The sequence below is a fragment of the Pseudophryne corroboree genome, chromosome 2 (assembly GCF_028390025.1).
Source record: "Pseudophryne corroboree isolate aPseCor3 chromosome 2, aPseCor3.hap2, whole genome shotgun sequence".
Taxonomy (NCBI): domain Eukaryota; kingdom Metazoa; phylum Chordata; class Amphibia; order Anura; family Myobatrachidae; genus Pseudophryne; species Pseudophryne corroboree.
This window is the reverse complement of record NC_086445.1, coordinates 833,598,959-833,625,435: the sequence shown is the minus strand read 5'-3', so window position 1 is coordinate 833,625,435 and position 26,477 is coordinate 833,598,959. Positions and strand designations below refer to the sequence as shown.

Here is a 26,477-nt window from a genome sequence, read left to right as displayed (position 1 = left end):
TGTTTTCCCCGGTTGCTATGGAGATCAATATTGGTGGCTCCGGATTGGTCTGGGAGCGCGGCCCGGCTACGTCCTGCGGAAGTGATGTATTCCTGTGATGGATGCCGGGACCGGATATGCGCCCCACCGCGGGCAGTGTGCGTTCCACAGTAGGGACTTCCAGCCCTTAACAGCGCGGATGTGACCATCTACAGGTGAGATTCATTTGTTACAGATGAGGGGCCGTAGAGGGGCGACGACAGGCGTCTGACCATGGTTAAAGGAGTTTGGCTCAGTAGTATGTTGGATGCCCTTGAGGAAGGTGGCTAGGGCAGAGGGGACTCAGGTTCTCCAAATCTTATCCAGAGGTACATGTAAAGTATCATGTTGTAATCATGTTAATCCTGGCTGGAATACAAGATGTTCATATATGTGACTGTTGCCATGCTTAATAATAGCACTTTATAAAACTTTAACTGGTGGTGTGCTGGTTTCCTTTTTTGGCTGAGAAAGATTTCTTATGCTTAAAGAGAATAAGGACTATAACATTATCTGTATGAAATTACAGCACCCGGATAGGTTCCCCTTTGGGACTGTCCCGCTCCGGTGCCCTACCCAGGGAAGAACCCCTAAGTAAATTTGCAGGAATGAGAGGCGGCACTCGGAGACATAGAAAATCAATAAACGTGTTTTAAAGTGCTACATTAGATGATGTAGCACTTTAATACATGATTGTTGATTTTCTAAGTCTCCAAGTGCCGCCTCTCATTCCTGAAAAAAAAAAAAAATAATAATAATGGGAAGACACTCCCCACCCCCCCAAGTAAATCCTGCGTTTGCCCCTGTGTACAGTACCCCAGTATCCACTAGGACGTTAGGGAAATTTATAAAAGCCTCCTCTGGTCTCGAAAGGGTTAAGTAATAGTATCATTGTATCCACTTGAGCCAAAACAGCAACCTGAACACTTTGGGTGATATTCAATTCATTATCGTGTCCGATCTCTAAAGTGATGAGAGATCGCAAGGCAATATTGAATTGATCTTTTTTTATCACCCTGATCGCACCCATAGAGGTTGGGTTTAGCCGCGTAAAACAGCTAAATCTGACCAGCGTTGGGCGCGATTGCGAAAAGTGCCGTTTGGGCGCCCACACGGGTCACTTTCCACACATTGCAGCTCGTCACCCCCAGGGGGTGCAAGCAGAAATGCAGACGCCAGCAGCCATTGCGCCCGAACGAATCTACCACTGAATAGCTCCGTTCGGGCTGCCGGCGGTACAACATTTGAATTCCGCCCTCTGTAACTAAATAATGCAGCAGATGTGATTAAAATGTAGCACTAATATAGATCATAAGTAATCATTATAAAATATGAAATGTATGCTTGTATTACCTGATTAGCAGCACCATCCCCATATAAGGAAAGACAGATCTCATCCTTTCCAAAATACTTACAGGCCAATGCAATGCCTGCTCCAAGTGGGACCTGGGAGTAAATAAAGTATATAAAGAGATTTATTTAAATGATTTAGCAACAAAATAATGAAAGGAATTGGCTTGGAAAGAAAACATTAAACATTGGAACACACTGCTCACTTAGGGGTAGATCCTGCAGGGTATGCGGATAATATACCGTCCGTCGGGATCCCGGCTGTCTCAAAACCGTAGCGGGGATCCCGACGGGTAGGTGATTTTCCCTCTATGGGTGTCAACGACGACACCGAAAGAAGGAGAATAGAACCTGTGGCAAGCAAAGCTCGCCACCGAGCCCGCAGCGTGGCGAGCCCGCAAGCGGCTATGCTGCGCTCGCCCCCCTGCCGGTAGTCTAGTGCCCGGAATGCTAATGTCGGTATACTGTGATACCCCATCCTGTGTCGCGGGATCACATATCGATTCCATCCTGAGCCAGGAGCAAAGCATAAAAGAAAGTAACTGCACAATGGCAAAGCCATGTAACATTACCAGCGGGGCAGATGGAACATGTGCAGAGATTTACATTTCAGAGGGGTGGGTTCAAACTTACATCTAAACTGCATTGTAAGAATCAAGTAACTACTAAACAATCAGTATTTACACTGCATGCAAAAAACAAATGTATCTGCACCCTTTGTAATGTGACAGGTCCAGGTGCAAAGTTACTTGCAATTTTTCCTTTGCTTCCAGCTTAGAATTAGCCCTTTAAAAAATATGATTTTAAACCTACCGGTAAATCTTTTTCTCCTAGTCCATAGAGGATGCTGGGGACTCCGTAAGGACCATGGGGATAGACTGGCTCCGCAGGAGACATGGGCACTAAAAAGAACTTTAGATATGGGTGTGCACTGGCTCCTCCCTCTATGCCCCTCCTCCAGACCTCAGTTAGAGAAACTGTGCCCAGAGGAGACGGACAGTACGAGGAAAGGATTTTTGTTAATCTAAGGGAAAGATTCATACAAGCCCACACCATCCACACCCTATAACATGGAATATACGAACCAGTCAACAGCATGAAACAAAACAGCATTAGCCAGAGACTGATCAAAACTGTAACATAACCCTTAAGTAAGCAAAAACTATATACAAGTCTTGCAGATGTAGTCCGCACTGGGACGGGCGGCCAGCATTCTCTACGGACTAGGAGAAAAAGATTTACCGGTAGGTTTAAAATCTTATTTTCTCTGACGTCCTAGTGGATGCTGGGACTCCGTCAGGACCATGGGGATTAGCGGCTCCGCAGGAGACAGGGCACAAAAATAAAAGCTTTAGGACTAGGTGGTGTGCACTGGCTCCTCCCCCTATGACCCTCCTCCAAGCCTCAGTTAGGTTTTTGTGCCCGTCCGAGCAGGGTGCAATCTAGGTGGCTCTCCTAAAGAGCTGCTTAGAAAAAGTTATTAGGTTTTTTATTTTCAGTGAGTCCTGCTGGCAACAGGCTCACTGCAACGAGGGACTTAGGGGAGAAGAAGTGAACTCACCTGCGTGCAGGATGGATTGGCTTCTTAGGCTACTGGACACCATTAGCTCCAGAGGGATCGAACACAGGCCCAGCCATGGAGTCCGGTCCCGGAGCCGCGCCGCCGACCCCCTTGCAGATGCCGAAAAGTGAAGAGGTCCAGAAACCGGCGGCAGAAGACTTTTCAGTCTTCATGAGGTAGCGCACAGCACTGCAGCTGTGCGCCATTGTTGTCAGCACACTTCACACCAGCGGTCACTGAGGGTGCAGGGCGCTGGGGGGGGGCGCCCTGGGCAGCAATGATAATACCTTGTTCTGGCTAAAAATACATCACATGTAGCCCCTGGGGCTATATGGATGTATTTAACCCCTGCCAGGTCTCACAAACACCGGGAGAAGAGCCCGCCGAAATAGGGGGCAGGGCCTATCTCCTCAGCACACAGCGCCATTTTCCTGCACAGCTCCGCTGCGAGGAAGGCTCCCAGGACTCTCCCCTGCACTGCACTACAGAAACAGGGTAAAAAAACAGAGAGGGGGGGCACTTTTTTGGCGATATTGATATATTAAGCTGCTATAAAGGAAACAACACTTCTGTAGGGTTGTTCCTATATATTTATAGCGCTTGGGTGTGTGCTGGCAAACTCTCCCTCTGTCTCCCCAAAGGGCTAGTGGGGTCCTGTCTTCGATAAGAGCATTCCCTGTGTGTCTGCTGTGTGTCGGTACGTGTGTGTCGACATGTATGAGGACGATGTTGGTGTGGAGGCGGAGCAATTGCCGGTAATGGTGATGTCACCCCCTAGGGAGTCGACACCGGAATGGATGGCTTTGTTTATGGAATTACGTGATAATGTCAGCACGTTACAAAAATCAGTTGACGACATGAGACGGCCGGCAAACCAGTTAGTACCTGTCCAGGCGTCTCAGACACCGTCAGGGGCTGTAAAACGCCCTTTACCTCAGTCGGTCGACACAGACCCAGACACGGACACCGAATCTAGTGTCGACGGTGAAGAAACAAACGTATTTTCCAGTAGGGCCACACGTTATATGATCACGGCAATGAAGGAGACTTTGCATATCTCTGATACTGCAAGTACCACAAAAAGGGGTATTATGTGGGGTCTGAAAAAACTACCTGTAGTTTTTCCTGAATCAGAGGAATTGAATGAAGTGTGTGATGAAGCGTGGGTTAACCCCGATAGAAAACTGCTAATTTCAAAGAAGTTATTGGCATTATATCCTTTCCCGCCAGAGGTTAGGGCGCGCTGGGAAACACCCCCTAGGGTGGATAAGGCACTCACACGCTTATCAAAACAAGTGGCGTTACCGTCTCCTGAAACGGCCGCCCTCAAGGATCCAGCTGATAGGAGGCTGGAAACTACCCTGAAAAGTATATACACTCATACTGGTGTTATACTGCGACCAGCCATCGCCTCAGCATGGATGTGCAGTGCTGGGGTGGTTTGGTCGGATTCCCTGACTGAAAATATTGATACCCTGGATAGGGACAGTATTTTATTGACTATAGAGCAATTAAAGGATGCTTTTCTTTATATGCGAGATGCTCAGAGGGATATTTGCACTCTGGCATCGAGAGTAAGTGCGATGTCCATATCTGCCAGAAGAAGTTTATGGACGCGACAGTGGTCAGGTGATGCGGATTCCAAACGGCATATGGAAGTATTGCCGTATAAAGGGGAGGAATTATTTGGGGTCGGTCTATCGGATTTGGTGGCCACGGCAACAGCCGGGAAATCCACCTTTTTACCTCAGGTCCCCTCCCAACAGAAAAAGACACCGTCTTTTCAGCCGCAGTCCTTTCGTTCTTATAAGAACAAGCGGGCAAAAGGACAGTCATATCTGCCCCGAGGCAAAGGAAAGGGTAAGAGAGTGCACCAAGCAGCTCCCTCCCAGGAGCAGAAGCCCTCCCCGGCTTCTGCAAAGCCCTCAGCATGACGTTGGGGCTTTACAAGCGGACTCAGGGGCGGTGGGGGGTCGACTCAAGAATTTCAGCGCACAGTGGGCTCACTCACAGGTGGACCCCTGGATCCTGCAGGTAGTATCTCAGGGTTACAGGTTGGAATTCGAGAAGTCTCCCCCTCGCCGGTTCCTAAAGTCTGCTCTGCCAACGTCTCCCTCAGACAGGGCGACGGTATTGGAAGCCATTCACAAGCTGTATTCTCAGCAGGTGATAGTCAAGGTACCCCTCCTACAACAGGGAAAGGGGTATTATTCCACACTATTTGTGGTACCGAAGCCGGACGGCTCGGTAAGACCTATTCTAAATCTGAAATCTTTGAACCTGTACATACAAAAATTCAAGTTCAAGATGGAGTCACTCAGAGCAGTGATAGCGAATCTGGAAGAAGGGGACTTTATGGTGTCCCTGGACATCAAGGATGCTTACCTGCATGTCCCAATTTGCCCTTCACATCAAGGGTACCTCAGGTTCGTGGTGCAAAACTGTCATCAGTTTCAGACGCTGCTGTTTGGATTGTCCACGGCACCTCGGGTCTTTACCAAGGTAATGGTCGAAATGATGTTTCTTCTGCGAAGAAAAGGCGTATTAATTATCCCTTACTTGGACGATCTCCTGATAAGGGCAAGGTCCAGAGAACAGCTGGAGGACGTAGTAGCACTAACCCAAGTAGTGCTGCAACAGCACGGGTGGATTCTGAATTTTCCAAAATCTCAATTGACCCCGACGACACGTCTGCTGTTCCTGGGAATGATTCTGGACACGGTTCAGAAAAAGGTGTTTCTTCCGGAGGAGAAAGCCAGGGAGTTATCCGAACTTGTCAGGAACCTCCTAAAACCAGGAAAAGTGTCTGTGCATCAATGCACAAGAGTCCTGGGAAAAATGGTGGCTTCTTACGAAGCGATTCCATTCGGCAGATTCCACGCACGAACTTTTCAGTGGGATCTGCTGGACAAATGGTCCGGATCGCATCTGCAGATGCATCAGCGGATAACTTTGTCTCCACGGACAAGGGTGTCTCTTCTGTGGTGGTTGCAGAGTGCTCATCTGTTAGAGGGCCGCAGATTCGGCATACAGGACTGGGTCCTGGTGACCACGGATGCCAGTCTGAGAGGCTGGGGAGCGGTCACACAGGGAAGAAACTTCCAGGGAGTGTGGTCAAGCCTGGAGATGTCTCTTCACATAAATATACTGGAGCTAAGAGCGATTTACAATGCTCTAAGCCTGGCAAAACCTCTGCTTCAGGGTCAGCCGGTGTTGATCCAGTCGGACAACATCACGGCAGTCGCCCACGTAAACAGACAGGGCTGCACAAGAAGCAGGAGGGCAATGGCAGAAGCTGCAAGAATTCTTCGCTGGGCGGAAGATCATGTGATAGCACTGTCAGCAGTGTTCATTCCGGGAGTGGACAACTGGGAAGCGGACTTCCTCAGCAGACACGATCTACACCCGGGAGAGTGGGGACTTCATCCAGAAGTCTACCACATGATTGTGAACCGTTGGGAAAAACCAAAGGTGGATATGATGGCGTCCCGCCTCAACAAAAACTGGACAGGTATTGCGCCAGTTCAAGAGACTCTCAGGCAATAGCTGTGGACGCTCTGGTAACACCGTGGGTGTTCCAGTCAGTGTATGTGTTTCCTCCTCTGCCTCTCATACCAAAAGTACTGAGTATTATACGGCAAAGGGGAGTAAGAACGATACTCGTGGCTCCGGATTGGCCAAGAAGAACTTGGTACCCGGAACTTCAGGAGATGCTCACGGAAGATCCGTGGCCTCTACCTCTAAGACGGGACCTGCTTCAGCAGGGACCGTGTCTATTCCAAGACTTACCGCGGCTGCATTTGACGGCATGGCGGTTGAACGCCGAATTCTAAGGGAAAAAGGCATTCCGGAAGAGGTCATCCCTACCCTGGTAAAAGCCAGGAAGGAGGTGACTGCACAACATTATCACCGCATTTGGAGAAAATATGTTGCGTGATGTGAGGCCAGGAAGGCCCCGACGGAGGAATTTCAACTGGGTCGATTCCTACATTTCCTGCAAACAGGATTGTCTATGGGCCTCAAATTAGGGTCCATTAAGGTTCAAATTTCGGCCCTGTCGATTTTCTTCCAGAAAGAATTGGCTTCAGTTCCTGAAGTCCAGACTTTTGTAAAAGGAGTACTACATATACAGCCCCCGGTTGTGCCCCCAGTGGCTCCGTGGGATCTTAATGTAGTTTTGGATTTTCTCAAATCCCATTGGTTTGAGCCACTCAAATCGGTGGATTTGAAATATCTTACATGGAAAGTAACCATGCTACTGGCCCTGGCTTCAGCCAGGAGAGTGTCAGAATTGGCGGCTTTATCATATAAAAGCCCATATCTGATTTTCCATTCGGACAGGGCAGAACTGCGGACGCGTCCTCAGTTTCTGCCTAAGGTGGTTTCAGCGTTTCACCTGAACCAGCCTATTGTGGTGCCTGCGGCTACTAGCGATTTGGAGGATTCCAAGTTGCTGGACGTTGTCAGGGCATTGAAAATATATTTTTCAAGGACGGCTGGAGTCAGAAAATCTGACTCGCTGTTTATACTGTATGCACCCAACAAGCTGGGTGCTCCTGCTTCTAAGCAGACGATTGCTCGTTGGATTTGTAGCACAATTCAACTTGCACATTCTGTGGCAGGCCTGCCACAGCCTAAATCTATCAAGGCCCATTCCACAAGGAAGGTGGGCTCATCTTGGGCAGCTGCCCGAGGGGTCTCGGCATTACAACTCTGCCGAGCAGCTACGTGGTCGGGGGAGAACACGTTTGTAAAATTCTACAAATTTGATACCCTGGCTAAAGAGGACCTGGAGTTCTCTCATTCGGTGCTGCAGAGTCATCCGCACTCTCCCGCCCGTTTGGGAGCTTTGGTATAATCCCCATGGTCCTGACGGAGTCCCAGCATCCACTAGGACGTCAGAGAAAATAAGATTTTACTTACCGATAAATCTATTTCTCGTAGTCCGTAGTGGATGCTGGGCGCCCATCCCAAGTGCGGATTGTCTGCAATACTTGTACATAGTTATTGTTACAAAAAAATCGGGTTGTTATTGTTGTGAGCCGTCTGTTCAGAGGCTCCTTCGTTTGTCATACTGTTAACTGGGTTCAGATCACAGGTTGTACGGTGTGATTGGTGTGGCTGGTATGAGTCTTACCCGGGATTCAAAATCCTTCCTTATTGTGTACGCTCGTCCGGGCACAGTATCCTAACTGAGGCTTGGAGGAGGGTCATAGGGGGAGGAGCCAGTGCACACCACCTAGTCCTAAAGCTTTTATTTTTGTGCCCTGTCTCCTGCGGAGCCGCTAATCCCCATGGTCCTGACGGAGTCCCAGCATCCACTACGGACTACGAGAAATAGATTTATCGGTAAGTAAAATCTTATTTTCTCTTACGTCCTAGAGGATGCTGGGGACTCCGTAAGGACCATGGGGATTATACCAAAGCTCCAAAACGGGCGGGAGAGTGCGGATGACTCTGCAGCACCGATTGAGCAAACATGAGGAACTCATCAGCCAGGGTATCAAACTTGTAGAACTTTGCAAAGGTGTTTGAACCCGACCAAGTAGCAGCTCGGCACAGCTGTAATGCCGAGACCCCTCGGGCAGCCGCCCAACAAGAGCCCACCTTCCTAGTGGAATGGGCCTTGACCGATTTTGGTAACGGCAATCCAGCCGTAGAATGAGCCTGCTGAATCGCGTTACAGATCCAGCGAGCAATAGTTTGCTTCGAAGCAGGAGCGCCAACCTTGTCGGCTGCATACAGGACAAACAAACAGTGCCTCTGTTTTCCTCACCTGAGCCGTTCTGGCCACATAAATTTTCAATGCCCTGACCACATCAAGGGACTCGGAATCCTCTAAGTCCCGCGTAGCCACAGGCACCACAATAGGTTGGTTCATGTGAAAAGATGAAACCACCTTGGGCAAAAATTGAGGACGAGTCCGCAACTCCGCTCTATCCACATGGAAAATCAGATAGGGGCTTTTGTGAGATAAAGCCGCCAACTCCGACACTTGCCTTGCCGATGCCAAGGCCAACAACATGACCACTTTCCAAGTGAGATACTTTAATTCCACCGTTTTAAGTGGTTCAAACCAGTGAGACTTAAGGAACCGCAACACCACGTTAAGGTCCCAGGGTGCCACTGGAGGTACAAAAGGAGGCTGGATATGCAGCACTCCCTTCACAAAAGTCTGTACTTCTGGGAGAGAAGCCAATTCCTTCTGAAAGAAAATGGATAGGGCCGAAATCTGAACCTTAATGGAGCCTAATTTTAGGCCCAAATTCACTCCAGTCTGTAGGAAGTGAAGGAAACGGCCCAGATGGAATTCTTCCGGAGGAGCATTCCTGGACTCACACCAAGATACATACTTTCGCCATATACGGTGATAATGTTTTGCTGTCACGTCCTTCCTAGCCTTTATCAGAGTAGGAATGACCTCATCCGGAATGCCCTTTTCCGCTAGGATCCGGCGTTCAACCGCCATGCCGTCAAACGCAGCCGAGGTAAGTCTTGGAACAGACAAGGCCCCTGTTGTAACAGGTCCTCTCTGAGAGGAAGAGGCCACGGATCTTCTGTGAGCATTTCCTGCAGATCCAGATACCAGGCACTTCGCAGCCAATCTGGAACAATGAGAATTGTCTGTACTCCTCTTCGTCTTATGATTCTCAATATATTTGAGATGAGCGGAAGAGGAGGGAACACATAGACCGACTGAAACACATATGGTGTCACCAGGGCATCCACCGCCACTGCCTGAGGGTCCCTCGACCTGGCGCAATACTTCGGTAGTTTCTTGTTGAGGCGTGACGCCATCATGTCTATCTGAGGCAGTCCCCACTGACTTGCAATCTCTGCGATGACTTCCTGATGAAGTCCCCACTCTCCTGGATGTAGATCGTGTCTGCTGAGGAAGTCTGCTTCCCAGTTGTCCACTCCCGGAATGAAGACTGCTGTCAGAGCGCTTACATGATTTTCCGCCCAGCGAAGAATCCTGGTGGCTTCTGCCATTGCCACTCTGCTCTTTGTTCCGCCTTGGCGGTTTACATGCGCCACTGCGGTGATGTTGTCTGACTGGATCAGAACCGGTAGGTCGCGAAGCAAATTCTCCGCTTGCCGAAGGGCGTTGTATATGTCCCTCAACTCCAGTACGTTGATGTGAAGACAAGCCTCCTGGCTTGACCAGAGACCCTGGAAGTTTCTTCCCTGTGTGACTGCTCCCCAACCTCGGAGGCTCGCGTCCGTGGTCACCAGGATCCAGTCCTGAATGCCAAACATGCGACCCTCCAGAAGGTGAGCACTCTGCAGCCACTACAGGAGAGATACCCTGGCCCTGGGGGACAGGGTGATCATCTGATGAATCTGTAGATGTGACCCGGACCACTTGTCCAGAAGGTCCCATTGAAAAGTTCTCGCATGGAACCTGCCGAATGGAATGGCCTCGTAAGTCGCAACCATCTTTCCCAGAACTCGAGTGCAGTGATGCACCGCCACCCTTTTTGGCTTCAATAGGTCCCTGACCAAATACATGAGTTCTTGGGCCTTTCCCACTGGAAGATAAACCCTTTTCTGGTCAGTATCCAGAATCATGCCTAAGAAAGGCAAACGAGTCGTTGGAACCAACTGTGACTTCGGGATATTGAGAATCTAGCCGTGCTGTTGCAACACCCTCAGGGAGAGTGATACGCTGTTCAGCAACTGTTCTCTCAATTTCGCTTTTATTAGGAGATCGTCCAAGTACGGGATAATGGTGACACCCTGCTTGCGCAGGAGCACCATCATTTCCGCTATTACCTTGGTGAAAATCCTCGGGGCTGTGGAAAGCCCAAACGGCAACGTCTGAAATTGGTAATGACAATCCTGCACAGCAAATCTCAGGAACGCCTGATGAGGCGGATATATAGGGACATGAAGGTATGCATCCTTTATGTCCAGGGACACCATATAATCCCCCCCTTCAAGGCTGGCGATGACCGCTCTGAGCGACTCCATCTTGAACTTGAACCTTTTTAAGTATAGGTTTAAGGATTTTAAATTCAAAATGGGCCTGGCCGAACCGTCCGGTTTCGGGACTACAAACAGGGTTGAGTAATACCCCATCCCCTGCTGCAGCACGGGGACTTTGACCACCACTTGTTGAAAACACAATTTTTGAATTGCATTCAAAACTATCTCCCTCTCTGGGGGAGAAGCCGGTAGGGCCGATTTGAAAAACCGGCGAGGGGGCACCTCTTCGAATTCCAGTTTGTAACCCTGGGAAACAATTTCTATTGCCCAGGGATCCACCTGTGAGTAAACCCAGACATGGCTGAAAAGTCGAAGACGTGCCCCCACTGGGGCGGACTCCCTCAGCGGAGCCCCAGCGTCATGCGGTGGATTTTGTAGAGGCCGGGGAGGACTTCTGCTCCTGGGAACTAGCTGTGGTTGGCAGCATTTTCCCCTTGCCCTTACCTCTGGCAAGAAAGGAAGATCCCCACAATCTCTTGGGTTTATGCGACCGAAAGGACTGCATCTGATAATGTGGCGTTTTCTTAGGCTGTGAGGAAACATAAGGCAAAAAAGTTGATTTACCTGCCGTAGCTGTGGAAACTAGGTCCGTGAGACCTTCCCCAAACAATTCCTCACCCTTGTAAGGTAAAACCTCCATATGCCTCTTCAAGTCGGCATCGCCCGTCCATTGTCGGGTCCATAGGGCTTGTCTAGCCGAAATCGCCATAGCGTTGGCTCTGGAACCCAGTAGGCCAACGTCTCTCTGAGCATCTCTCATATATAGTACAGCATCTTTAATATGACCCAGGGTCAATAAAATGGTTTCCTTATCCAGCGTATCTATAATCAGCAGATAAGGTATCTGTCCACGCTGCTACAGCGCTACAAACCCAAGCCGACGCTATCGCCGGTCTGAGTAAGGTACCAGTATGTGTGTAAATAGACTTCAAGGTAGTCTCCTGCCTGCGATCCGCAGGATCCTTGAGGGTTGCCGTATCTTGAGATGGCAGCGCTACCTTTTTTGATAAGCATGTCAACGCTTTGTCCACCCTCGGGGAGGATTCCCACCGTATCCTGTCCTTAGTCGGGAAAGGATACACCATAAGAATCCTTTTGGGAATCTGCAGTTTTTTGTCTGGAGATTCCCAAGCCTTTTCAAATAATTTGTTCAGTTCATGAGATGTGGGAAAGGTTACCTCAGGTTTCTTCTCCTTATACATGCGCACCCTCGTGTCAGGGACAGAGGGTTCATCCGTGATATGCAACACCTCTTTTATTGCAATAATAATATAATGAATACTTTTAGCCAATTTTGGCTGCAACTTTGCATCATCGTAGTCGACACTGGAGTCAGAGTCCGTGTCGGTATCAGTGTCTACTACTTGGGATAGTGGGCGCTTTTGAGACCCAGAAGGTCCCTGCGACATAGTGAAAGGCATGGCTAAACTCCCTGTACATTCCCTGGACTCAGCTTTGGCCAAACTTTTGTGCAATAAATTCACATTTGCATTTAAAACATTCCACATATCCAACCAGTCAGGTGTCGGCGTTGCCGACGGAGACACCACACTCATTTGCTCCACCTCCTCCCTAGAAGAGTCTTCCGCTTCTGACATGCAGACACACGCGTACCGACACCCCACACACTCAGGGAATTCTCTATCTGGAGACAGTTCCCCCACCAGGCCCTTTGGAGAGACAGAGAGCGAGTATGCCAGCACACACCCAGCGCCAATGACCCAGGGAAAAAATGACCCAGATAGCGCTTTTATTACATAGATATATATATATAACACTGTGCCAAATTATGTGCCCCCCCTTCTTTCAAACCCTCTGTCACTGTGTTCAGCAGGGGAGAGTCCGGGGAGCCAGCTTCTCAGCGGTGTGCTGTGGAGGAAATGGCGCTGGTGAGTGCTGAGGATCAAACTCCGCCCCCTCAGCGGCGGGCTTCGGTCCCGCTTGATTTCTTTTAAAAACTGGCATTGGATCTCTAATATACAGTGCAGAGCCCATATATGTACAGATTTTGCCAGACCAGAGGTTTAAATTGCTGCCCAGGGCGCCCCCACTGCACCCTGCACCCTTACAGTGCCTGCCGTGTGTGTGTTGTGTGGGAGCAATGGCGCGCAGCGTTCCCGCTGCGCGTTACCTCAGTGAAGATCCGAAGTCTTCTGCCGCCTCTGAAGTCTTATCTTCTCATACTCACCCGGCTTCTATCTTCCGGCTCTGTGAAGAGGACGGCGGTGCGGCTCCGGGACGAACAGCTAGGAGAGACCTGCATTCCGACTCCCTCTGGAACTAATGGTGTCCAGTAGCCTAAGAAGCAGAGCCTAGCAGTTAAGTAGGTATGCTTCTCTCTCCTCAGTCCCTCGATGCAGGGAGCCTGTTGCCAGCAGGCTCCCTGAAATTAAAAAACCTAACAAAAATTATTTCTTTCAGGAAACTCAGGAGAGCTCCCTGTAATGCACCCAGTCTCCTCTGGGCACAGTATCAAACTGAGGTCTGGAGGAGAGGCATAGAGCGAGGAGCCAGTGCACACCCATATCTAAAGTTCTTTTTAGTGCCCATGTCTCCTGCGGAGCCCGTCTATCCCCATGGTCCTTACGGAGTCCCCAGCATCCTCTAGGACGTAAGAGAAAACTATTTCGACAAACTACAGCACCATCTGCTGGCAGAACAATGCATTAAATGAGTACAGTATATAACTTGTTTCTGCTTGTTTCAGGCTCTCTGCGTTCAAAGGCACAATACCCATAAGTGATTTTAAGTATAAACCACTGCCACATAAAAAAAAAATACATAATTTGTTGAAGTTTTACTTTTTTCTTCAAGCTGTTTTAAGGATTTACATTCTGCTCAATTTCCTGTCATTACCATATCATCCACTGTCACATGACAGGAAGTAGCAGAGTTGTGAAGTCAGACAATTTTGTGTGGAATCAGAGCCAGTAGATATGTACAGTTCCAACTCCAACTTAAGAGTCATATTATAATATTATAACTTTTATTTATTTTATGAGCCCGATTATTATCTTGTACAGAAGACATGGTAAAAAGGAAAGAGGAGAGAGCCATAAAAGTGTATTTGACTGCATCAAGAAGTGGCCAGGCGCTGTGAAACTTTTAGTAAGAACATACTTTGATTATTTTATACTGTTTTTTCCATTTATTTTTTTTTAACTATCAGATACTGTGATCTTACTTCCAGAGCCATGTGTATTTGAGATCTGGTGAATACGGTGGGTGAGACAAAGGTGTTGTGTCGTCTTTGGTTAAAAGTTGCTTAACACTCAGCACTATGTGGAAAAAACAGTCAACTGTTCAACACAAATTGGGATGTTTTGTCCACAAATCGTGACACAACCTTTTCAAAACTTCCAAATAAAAACTGTGGTTGACAGTTTGACCCTGGGGTACAAATTCTAGTGTACAATACCTCTCACATCAAAGAAACAAATGAGCATGGTCTTCACTTGTCATGCTTTTTTGGGAGGAGGAGAAGTGGGAGTTTTCCAGTGGCTGGACTGCCGTTTTGTTTCTGGATCGTAACAGCAACACCAAGATTTATCTCCTGTTATGATTTTGGAAAAACAAAAAAAAGTCAGGGTCTGCTTCCAAGTGTTCCTGCAAAGCACGGCACGCAGCCAGGCGACTGTCTCTCTGGTCAACGGTGAGTAAACGCGAGGCACGAATTTCACTGCAAATCGTTTCATGCCCAAGTCCTCAGTTAAAATTAGTGGACAGGATCTCCATGAAATCCTGGTCAATTCCATGAGTTCGTCAATGGTCCAACAGCAATCTTCCAGAATAGCCTGACAAATTTTCGGCACATTTTCATAAGTTCGGGCGATCGAAGAACATCCGGAACGAGGTTGATCCTCAATTGACATTTCACCTCGTTTGACTCAGGAGAGCCATTTGTAAATTTGTGTTTTACTCCTGGCAGCTTCCTTGTCAGCAGATTGTAGCATGATGACTTTTTCCACTGCATTTTCCCCCAAAAGGTAACAAAACTTCATAGCAGCACATTGTTCGTGTGAATCAGCCATCACAAAAATAGGCGAGAGTGAATAACTCTTACTACAAGCGTCCCGCACTCTAGAACACAATTCCAGTTTCTTTTGGGTACCCCTTCGTATTTAGAGAGTACTATTGATTTGTGTGAGTAACACATACAAGGATACTAATAATGTTGGTAGTGGAGTGGTACAGTACAGGACACAGATAGGCGAGTATTAATAAGTAAGCCACCAATCACTTGCTGGCAGAAGTGGTCACTCTACATCTTTTGGAGGAATTCAATTATTCCTTTCTTAACATTTTTAGGATGATTTCCGTCCAAAGAAGAGAGTACGTCAAAATAATATATTATGCCATTGTAACTACCCTGTGAACTGCCATCACTCATTAGTACAAAAAAGAAGTATTGAGGCTGCGCTAAATCTGATGAATGCAACAATGTTGATATATTACATAAAACACAGTTTTATTCCTAAAATTGATACAATAGGTGTATATTAAAAACTGAATACATAAAATAAATGCATGTTGGAAACAAAGGTATAGTTTCTATATTGTGAAAAAACAATTCTAAAGGGTTACCCAAATCGCCAGGTAAAGAGAGTGGAATTGTGGAGTTTTTTGTGGTAACCGTTCCAAGATATTTTTCCCTGTAGAATTATAGTCCAGCATATACAACAGTCTCAGAAAATAAGCAATATCCAATGAATGGACTGGTTACCGTTAGAGGGTAATGTGCTCCGGAATCTTTGATGGAGAGCTCCTCATGCGTTACGGTTGGTACAGTCCTTTATGCAATGGTTGCTGTATGGAGTCAGAAAATTCAGAAAGGCCGTCTGGACAAAGTTTAGGGAATGGTTCGGTCCTCCTTCAGATCAATTCCTGGCGAGGGTCCCTGGTACACCTGAAGCGTTTCGCTGCTGTCAACTAGCAGCTTTATCAAAGGTATCCACAGTTAAGAATTGTGGGGTTTATATACCCCTTCTAATATGGTGGCTAATTAGCCCCTAGAAACACCTGATTGCACAATTGCATAATCACTTTATAAATGGGTACATAAAATTAGAGCAAGCTTATAAGCTGAGACAGACCTACTTCGGATGGGACATATTGAACAACAAGTGAACAAGTTATTCATAAAAACCAAATTAGTTGAGAGTTTTTTAATAAGTAAATAAGAATGGACAGGAAGTGTGCTGAAAAGCAGTAGCCAATGAGTGGGTTTGTTGTTACTCATATTGTCAAGGAAACAGTATTGGAAACTTTTACTATTGGTAGGGGAACACAATGGAGAGCGGTACTAGGATTACGTGTTTCCTAGTAAGTATTCCGATCGCGTGACCTGCGTGTCACGTGATCGGAGCTTTATGTCACGTACTTCCGCTGTGCGGGAGAGTAGAGGAATGGTTGCTGGGCAACCCGATGATGCAGTCAACAACACAGACCAGGGGTTGTAGCGGCTCTTCCGTCCTGGTCCGTGTAGTGGGGAATGCGTGTCTGCGTCAATGCACGTAACTCAGAGCGGGCATCGCTTCCGCCCTCCAGTATGTTGATAATAAGGCGCTTCCGCCAGCCAGACAATCAAATAGTAAAGGTTATGTTTGAGCGGAGCAGCAACCATTTAGGTAGTTAGAAGTCTAGCCCAACTGGACCAGTGATCAAACTTAGATAGAGAGGATTCTTTTAATTTAAATGTCAATCCGCAAATATCTTAACCACAATAGTATCACATCCATTGTATAGAAAATTAATGATTAATTTCCCAAAGGGGTAGATGGAATAAAGTTCATCATAACCACTTAATATTCAGTTCATTAGCTTTATCTAGATATTATAATAATTGTGGTGATAAAGGGACCAGGCATATGTCCCCACATATATTTTATATATAATTTATAGTTTTTTGTTTGTTTTTTGTAAAGATCGGCGGGGCCAGCAGAGTACTATAAAGGTGAACTGCTCGTCCCATCAGGGTCTACCATTTTTGTAGAGAGAATTATGACTCTGCAATGACACTGCATAACCTATATAGGGGGGCGGGGTCACGAGAGAGTAAACGGCTTGATTACTAATAATATGTCATATTATGTTATTTAGTTCTACAGCCTCATTAAGGCCCCCGGGGTGAATGGAGCCCATTTTAAACATCCAATAGGCTTCCTGTTGACATAATTTTTTGTATCGATCCCCACCTCTATTGGTTACTGGGATGTGTTCCACTCCGACTAATTTAAGGCAGTTGGGATTGCCTTGGTGGAACTCATGGAAGTGATGAGTGCCCGAGCACCCCTGGGTAACCAATCACTCATTAGTAGCCTGCAATAATTACCCACAACACTGCGATAATTACCAGTTACCACATGCATCTGCAAACATTATTACTGCAATATCCTTAACCTATCCAGAGTGTACATGTGTTCTTCTTTTATCTCATGGCCTAAACTACTATTTGAACTGAAAGGAAATCATGTATTGCACACAATTACCCTGAAGTTTATATTGCAGTCTTGATAGTATGCATGTAAAATATACATTTCCATTTCTGAATGAGTTGGGAGGCAGTAAAATAGAAGATTTGTAGTGCAAGGCTTGGCATACAGACCCCATAGCCCTGTGATATAGTGAGCAGAAAGTATAGAATGCTCCCAACTCTCTTCCTCTGCCATTAGTGACCACTGGCTAAAATCAAGAGTATTTTCTTGTGGGAACAAGCAGAAGTTGAGTGCTTCCATGTGAGACATGTATTTCTCTGCATTACAGGTGCACCTATAGCCATATCCCACACACAGTGCTTTGCTAAGGGAACACACAGATGTTGGAAGACTTCATAGAAAAATGCTAGCTTCATGTTAATGGGAAATACAAGTTTTGTGCAAAGGAAATTAATAGTTTTAATTAAACCGGCTACTTAGTTATAAAATAGCTCCCATCCACATAATCTTGCTTTCGCAGGACCTTACTTAGAAGCCTTGTGTGGGGAACAGTTTTTTTCATTGTTAAGTGCAGACCATGTAATAATAAAAAATATGAATATATTGAAATACCTGAGCTCCCACAATACCATTTCCACCATAGAAATTTGTGGCATACATGTGCATAGAACCGCCTTTTCCCTTGGCACAACCGCTTCTCCTTCCTGTTGCAAAAAAAAAAAAGGAGGAACACATTATTAGAGCCTTGTCCGAAGCGTGTCGAATGTCTACGTTTGTACTGAAGGTGGTCACAAAACATGAAATACACAAGTTGTGGCCAAAATACCCCCCACAATGTGTCACACATTGTCATGATGACCTTTTATAGACATTGACCCAATGCATTCAGCAGCATGGTCCTTGCTGGTGATGTTGCCAGTCATGGAAGATGTCGCTGACGACGCACAGGAGCGACATAGTACATACACACTGGACAATATCATGAAGTGTCCGAATTAAGCACATCATACAGGATATCGTCTAGTGTGTACGCACCTTTACAGTCCAGGGGGTAAATTTACTAAGATGGGAGTTCTATTTAAGATGGGATGTTGCCCATAGCAACCAGATTCCAGGTATTATCTTCTAGAAGGTGCTAGATAAATGAGAAGTAGAAGCTGATTGGTTGCTATTGGCAACATCCCATCTTAAATAGAACGCCCATCTTAGTAAATTTTCCCCCAGGTTTTAGCCTTCAGAAATCCATGCTTGAGCACAGATGGCTAAATCAAAGTAACGGACTTAATAATTAAGTCACCAGTAGTATGGCTATCTTTAAAACCTGGACTGTTAGTGTGCCTTGAGGACTGTAGTTGGGAACCCCTGTTCAAGTGGGTCATTTAAGATGGAAACCCTGGAAAAGGCCCTGCCCAACGCTACCCAAAAACATAACGTCTTTCAGAAGTACATAATCTTCCCATTACAACCATTACTGTAAAGAATAAACTGAAGCAGACGGTAACAGATTTCTTAGACAATTATTACAATATGAACAGTATTGAGTTGCAAGTATCTAAAGATAAATACATTAAATCTAGCACACAGATGCACCTGGAGCAAATAATGCATAGATCATCATATATTGCATAAATCGCTCCGTCTATATAGGAGAAAAATATATGCAATATAGTTTCATGATCCATGAAAGTCAAAAAGATGCACTAAATTTATTACACAATTGTGAGATATGTGCAAATCTAAATCAGGCTCCATTTACTACCTTACATATACAAATGCTCTATAGCACAGGTTCTTAAAATCAGTCCTCGGGATCCCACAGTGAATGTTCTGCAGGTCTCCTCACAGAGTCACAAGTGAAATAATTAGCTCTATATGTGGATATTTTAAAATGTGTTCGTGAATAATGAGTACTCCTGTGCACCTGCTGGCTGACCTGAAAACGTTGACTCTTTGGGGTCCTGCGGACAGAGTTTGAGAACCTATGCTCTATTATGATGCAGGGTGACTGCTTTTGCACAAGTACACCCAATGAAAACGCACAGCTGCGATCAGGTCTGCATTAGCCCCTCTGTTCCCGGCTAAAAAAAATGATTTTTTTTCATATGCTGAGACAGTGTAAACCAGGCAACACTTTTAATGAGATGTATATTACACCATCCAGTGGTATTTGTTAAAAAGAGCATTTCTATTTGTACTCTGACCAATGTAATACAAGGCTTACTATAGAGGGGACACGTGTAATAAAGATGCAACATTCACTTGTGGCTATTTTAAGACATAAGTGAATCGAATTTTGGTGACCACGAGTGCTATATATAATGAGTGGGTGGGTGTCACACTACATAAGAAGTGACAGACTTTAAAAACATAATAAGCATTAAAGGTTTTACAAAGAAATTAAAGACAATTTCAATGATTATAGCGCTCTTATGAGTTTATCTTGATTTGGCTTCCAGTGAAAAATAAAATGTAAATAACGTAGAGGACTGACGCATTCTTGACAAAGCACCATTATTGATGTTAAATGCTTTGGAGAGTGCCTGGAATAAAGATCCAATAGCGGAGATCGACCAGGACCTCTCTCCTCCAGACCGGCAGCTGGTGATGTCATCAGGAAGCGTGTGCGGCCTAACAGAGCGCTCAACTCAGTGTACACCAGCCAGCAACCAGGAGGGGAGAAAAGTCACTGCACAGAACATAGGGTAAGGTAGGGACAGAGTGGACGACATCTTCTACACTGTACCACCACAGCAAACTTGTGACTGTGATTTACCATATGTGGCTGCCGCTCCCAATCACCAAAAGCTCTAAGAGAGCTATAAACAGAACTTATTTTTAATGCTTTTAAAGTCTTCTTATACAGTGTGACATACACACTCATTATAGCACTCGTTGTTGTAACCAACATAACTTCAATATATATTTACTGAGCAGCTAATAGTATACACCAGCGCACATGACGTTATACTACTCTTTTATAAGTGAAACTAAACTGCACAAATTTTGGCGATAAAAAAAAAATCCCATTTTATGGTTGCTCTTCCCCAGCCTGTAAGGCAGACGCACACACCATGAAGAGCGACTGGAGGACCACTTAGTGTAGGTCCTCTATAATGAGCTGTGGATGGGAATGTGTAAATAAAGTTGTACATCATTTACCTGTGAGCTCTGAGAGGATTTCCTTCACAGACACCCCACGAGTATAGGTATATCCGTGAGCTCGGTAAGCTGTAATTAAGTGATCTGTGAGGTTGATGGAAGCCTCTAGACCAACACAGCACGCTTCCTAGAAAGAGCAGAAATAAACCTGTAATTAATTCCACACATAGAATACATTTACAGCACTCATATGGACTTGACATAACTAGAGCAGGAAACAATTGCAACAGATTGCGCATTTGTATCTCTCCCATGCTGACATCAGAGCACGTCAATGTGTATTTTACAGCTGCCTTTTCACAGCTTCTTTTACCTTTTGGTTTCCTCTTATATAAATAGGCTGCATGGCACAATAAAACATAGCTGCAGGCTTATCTTCTACCACTCACACCCCTGTAGAACACAGGGGTCATGTATATCCTACTCAAGTAAAGGTGCGCGTTAATATAGATGAATATGTCCATATACAGTAGCACGAGAGTTAGCGTTTCTACCTAACAACACCGGTGTCATGTGTTAGAAACCAACCAGGAACCTATCTGTGTGGAGTATGTTTTTTTTCGTGTGATTGCAAGTTTCCTCTGTGACTCTCGAAGACATCCAGTTGTTAACTGGCTTCAGACAATATTTACACTACACTCTCTGTGCTGTGTGGTAGGGAATATAGTCTATATATACTAATTCCTCAATTACTGCCCCATGTGCCATTTTCAGGCAATCCCTAACCTTACCTAGCTACTTGATGTACCCTGCTGAATCTTAGGTTTGATAAACTGGCTCCTGCACTGTAACTTAATTTGCCCCTCCATGGTATATCAATAGGTATGTCCCTGTGAATTACTATCAGGCCAAATCCAACATATTGGGGTCAACTCAATACTCAACTGGACCCGCCAGCAATGGCATCCTACATTTCCCCAATTATGCCCCTAATTTCAGGGCCGGCAACAGAAATCTTGGGGCCCCATACACTGATATCTCTGGGGGCCCCCTACTCCCTCAACTCTTCCCCTCAATATAAATGTGTGTGTATATATATATATACGGTATATATATATATATATATATATATATATATATATACATATACATACATACATACATACATACAGTATACACACGCACACATATACATACACATATACAAACATACATATATAAGCACACATACATGTACATATACTACACAGACACAAACATACATATATAGACACAGACCCACAGATTGTCACAACGGTGAGGGAGATTGCAAGGACCCAGGAGGGACTGACCTTGTCTGTAGGGACATCACATTGGTAAAGCTGCAGTCGGCTGCTGTCTGATATTCCCAGTCAGTGTGCCTGGCAGTGCTGTGCCGCTCAGCTCCTCGGAGTCAGCGGCAGCAGCAGGGACGGACTGGCGCGGGTTCATGCGTAGTGACGCCGCAACGCTGGCAACACAGCACGGGACCAGCTCAGACCAAGTGATGGGGTATGCGGCGGGGGTGGTGTTTGTATTGGGAAGTAATTGTCTGTTAATTGACGTATGGGCGTCCCGGAGTGCACGGGAGCCACAGCTTTCTTAGGCGCTGCCTACACATTTCTTGTGCCCCTGATGCTCGGGGCCCCCCTGATCCTTGGGGCCCCATACGGGTGTCCCCTTTGACCCCCCCTGTCGCCGGGCCTGCCTAATTTGCATAATTTCATCTGCAGCCATATAGGGGTGATGTAAAATACACAATTCAGGGGCTACTGTATGTACAGCACGGAACCACACTAAATCACAGACATTGCTGTTCATTGAGTTGTCCCCATTGCCTCTTAGCCACTTCCTCCAAAGTCACAGGATTAGCACCAATCTATGTCTAGTATATAAACAAGGTATGGTGTCACACATGACTTCTGTACTGCATTTGTTCATTACAGATAAATCAGCGCTTTTTGAAGTATAAAGGCACTGCCCTATTGAAATGAAAGCAGCGGGTGTCACTTGGAAAGATTTTTGCTCTGACCACTTTTACATGTGGCAAGTAGAGATCAGGGCCAGCAAAACTGAAAAAAGTGCATTTCTAGGAGTAAAACAGAGAAAATGACAAAATCACTCAAGCAGTTTATTATCTTTTAATTAATGCTCTTTAATTAGTGCAACTGTTTGGTCAGAACACAATAAGGGTGTGGTATAGAAGATCTACAGTAAGTAGGTAGACTGTCATTAGGTCGACCCCATACGGTCAACATGCATTAGGTCGACAGGGTCAAAGGTCAACATGGAAAAGGTAGACAGCGGATAAGGTCAACTGGTACAGGCATTATATTTGACCAAAACCTACCATATAGTGCACCTGCGCTCATTATAAGCTATGTGACGTGAAAGACGCTGCATTTTTTCAGCTGCATTAAAAACACTATAAACATGAGTATGAGCAATAGCGAGAGAAGTGACCGTGTGACACCACCCTTACTGTACAGTTCCTACATGACGGACTAGCAAGTAATCAGCTGCTGCAGCACTGCTTTTTCCTACATTTTATGCAGCATTCTTATTTTGGCAACAGGGAAAGAACTGAAATCTTGTAGGACAGGCATGTCCAAACTGCGACCCTCCAGCTGTTGAGAAACTACATATCCCAGCATGCCCTGACACAGCTTTAGCATTCTCTGACAGCAAAACTGTGTCCGGGCATGCTGGGATATGTAGTTTCTCAACAGCTGGAGGGCCGCAGTTTGGACATGCCTGTTGTAGGACTTCTTCCCCAGTTTTCGTACTAAAAGCTCATGTGACACCAACCTAACTTGAGGAAAAAAAGGAACAAAATTTGGAAGAGCTTGAGCACAAACTATGGTCTGATAATACTCAAGTACTCACACTGTTGTAAGAAACTGCTTAAAAAAAATCAAGCCTTAATCACAATAATAAGATTTTACTTACCGATAAATCTATTTCTCGTAGTCCGTAGTGGATGCTGGGACTCCGTAAGGACCATGGGGAATAGCGGCTCCGCAGGAGACAGGGCACAAGAATAAAAGCTTTAGGATCAGGTGGTGTGCACTGGCTCCTCCCCCTATGACCCTCCTCCAAGCCTCAGTTAGGATACTGTGCCCGGACGAGCGTACATAATAAGGAAGGATATTGAATCCCGGGTAAGACTCATACCAGCCACACCAATCACACCGTACAACTTGTGATCTGAACCCAGTTAACAGTATGATAAAACGAAAAGGAGCCTCTGAAAAGATGGCTCACAACAATAATAACCCGAATTTTTGTAACAATAACTATATACAAGTATTGCAGACAATCCGCACTTGGGATGGGCGCCCAGCATCCACTACGGACTATGAGAAATAGATTTATCGGTAAGTAAAATCTTATTTTCTCTGACGTCCTAGTGGATGCTGGGACTCCGTAAGGACCATGGGGATTATACCAAAGCTCCCAAACGGGCGGGAGAGTGCGGATGACTCTGCAGCACCGAATGAGAGAACTCCAGGTCCTCCTCAGCCAGGGTATCAAATTTGTAGAATTTTGCAAACGTGTTTGCCCCTGACCAAGTAGCTGCTCGGCAAAGTTGTAAAGCCGAGACCCCTCGGGCAGCCGCCCAAGATGAGCCCACTTTTCTTGTGGAATGGGCTTTTACCGATTTTGGCTGTGGCAGGCCTGCCACAGAATGTGCAAGCTGAATTGTACTACAAATCCAACGAGCAATCGTCTGCTTAGAAGCAGGAGCACCCAGCTTGTTGGGTGCATACAGGATAAACAGCGAGTCAGATTTTCTGACTCCAGCCGTCCTGGAAACATATATTTTCAGGGCCCTGACAACGTCAAGCAACTTGGAGTCCTCCAAGTCCCTAGTAGCCGCAGGTACCACAATAGGTTGGTTCATGTGAAATGCAGAAACCACCTTAGGTAGAAATTGAGGACGAGTCCTCAATTCTGCCCTGTCAGAATGAAAAATTAAGTAAGGACTTTTATATGATAAAGCCGCCAATTCTGACACACGCCTGGCTGAAGCCAGGGCTAACAGCATCGTCACCTTCCATGTGAGATATTTGAAGTCCACAGTGGTGAGTGGTTCAAACCAATGTGACTTTAGAAAACTCAACACAACATTGAGATCCCAAGGTGCCACTGGAGGCACAAAAGGAGGCTGTATATGCAGTACCCCTTTTACAAATGTCTGAACTTCAGGCATTGAAGCCAGTTCTTTCTGGAAGAAAATCGACAGGGCCGAAATTTGAACCTTAATGGACCCTAATTTTAGGCCCATAGATAGTCCTGTTTGCAGGAAATGGAGGAAATGACCCAGTTGAAATTCCTCTGTAGGGGCCTTCTTGGCCTCACACCACGCAACATATTTTCGCCAAATGCGGTGATAATGTTTTGCGGTTACATCCTTCCTGGCCTTGACCAGGGTAGGGATGACTTCATCTGGAATGCCTTTTTCCCTCAGGATCCGGCGTTCAACCGCCATGCCGTCAAACGCAGCCGCGGTAAGTCTTGGAACAGACAAGGCCCCTGCTGGAGCAGGTCCTTTCTCAGAGGTAGAGGCCACGGTTCGTCCGTGAGCATCTCTTGAAGTTCCGGGTACCAAGTCCTTCTTGGCCAATCCGGAGCCACGAGTATAGTTCTTACTCCTCTCCTTCTTATGATTCTCAGTACCTTTGGTATGAGAGGCAGAGGAGGGAACACATACACTGACTGGTACACCCACGGCGTTACCAGGGCGTCCACCGCTATTGCCTGAGGGTCCCTTGACCTGGCGCAATATCTGTCTAGTTTTTTGTTTAGACGGGACGCCATCATGTCCACCTTTGGTTCTTCCCAACGGTTTACTATCAGGTGGAAGACTTCTGGGTGAAGTCCCCACTCTCCCGGGTGGAGGTCGTGTCTGCTGAGGAAGTCTGCTTCCCAGTTGTCCACTCCCGGAATGAACACTGCTGACAGTGCTATCACATGATTTTCCGCCCAGCGAAGAATCCTTGCAGCTTCTGCCATTGCCCTCCTGCTTCTCGTGCCGCCCTGTCTGTTTACGTGGGCGACTGACGTGATGTTGTCCGATTGGATCAATACCGCCTGACCCTGAAGCAGGGGTTTCGCTTGACTTAGGGCATTGTAAATGGCCCTTAGTTCCAGAATGTTTATATGAAGAGATGCTTCCATGCTTGACCACAAGCCCTGGAAATTTCTTCCCTGTGTGACTGCTCCCCAGCCTCTCAGGCTTGCATCCGTGGTCACCAGGATCCAATCCTGAATGCCAAATCTGCGGCCCTCTAGTAGATGAGCACTCTGCAGCCACCACAGAAGAGACACCCTTGTCCTTGGCGACAGGGTTATCCGCTGATGCATCTGAAGATGCGATCCGGACCATTTGTCCAGCAGATCCCACTGAAAAGTTCTTGCATGGAATCTTCCGAATGGAATCGCTTCGTAAGAAGCCACCATTGTTCCCAGGACCCTCGTGCACTGATGCACTGACACCTGGCCTGGTTTTAGGAGGTTCCTGACTAGCTCGGATAACTCCCTGGCCTTCTCCTCCGGGAGAAACACCTTCTTCTGGACTGTGTCCAGAATCATTCCTAGGAACAGTAGACGTGTCGTAGGAATCAGCTGCGATTTTGAAATATTTAGGATCCACCCGTGCTGACGTAACACTACCTGAGATAGTGCTACTCCGACTTCTAACTGTTCCCTGGACCTTGCCCTTATCAGGAGATCGTCCAAGTAAGGGATAATTAAGATGCCTTTTCTTCGAAGAAGAATCATCATTTCGGCCATTACCTTGGTAAAGACCCGAGGTGCCGTGGACAACCCAAACGGCAGCGTCTGAAACTGATAATGACAGTTTTGTACTACAAACCTGAGGTACCCTTGGTGAGACGGGTAGATTGGGACGTGGAGATAAGCATCCTTGATGTCCAGAGACACCATATAGTCCCCTTCTTCCAGGTTTGCTATCACCGCTCTGAGTGATTCCATCTTGAATTTGA

At 46.4% G+C, this 26,477-nt stretch overlaps 1 protein-coding gene across 3 annotated transcripts in view; it reads right to left on the bottom strand.

The window, feature by feature from the left end:
- Positions 1–26,477, bottom strand: part of PDHA1 (pyruvate dehydrogenase E1 subunit alpha 1) — a 56,844-nt gene that overhangs the window by 23,955 nt on the left and 6,412 nt on the right. For all 3 annotated transcript variants that reach the window (XM_063955729.1, XM_063955730.1, XM_063955731.1), the window contains 3 exons: positions 20,512–20,638; positions 17,965–18,056; positions 1,372–1,464 (listed from right to left, as the gene is read on the bottom strand). In XM_063955729.1, the coding sequence (XP_063811799.1) occupies positions 1,372–1,464; positions 17,965–18,056; positions 20,512–20,638 (312 nt within the window). The remainder of the gene's footprint in view (positions 1–1,371; positions 1,465–17,964; positions 18,057–20,511; positions 20,639–26,477) is intronic.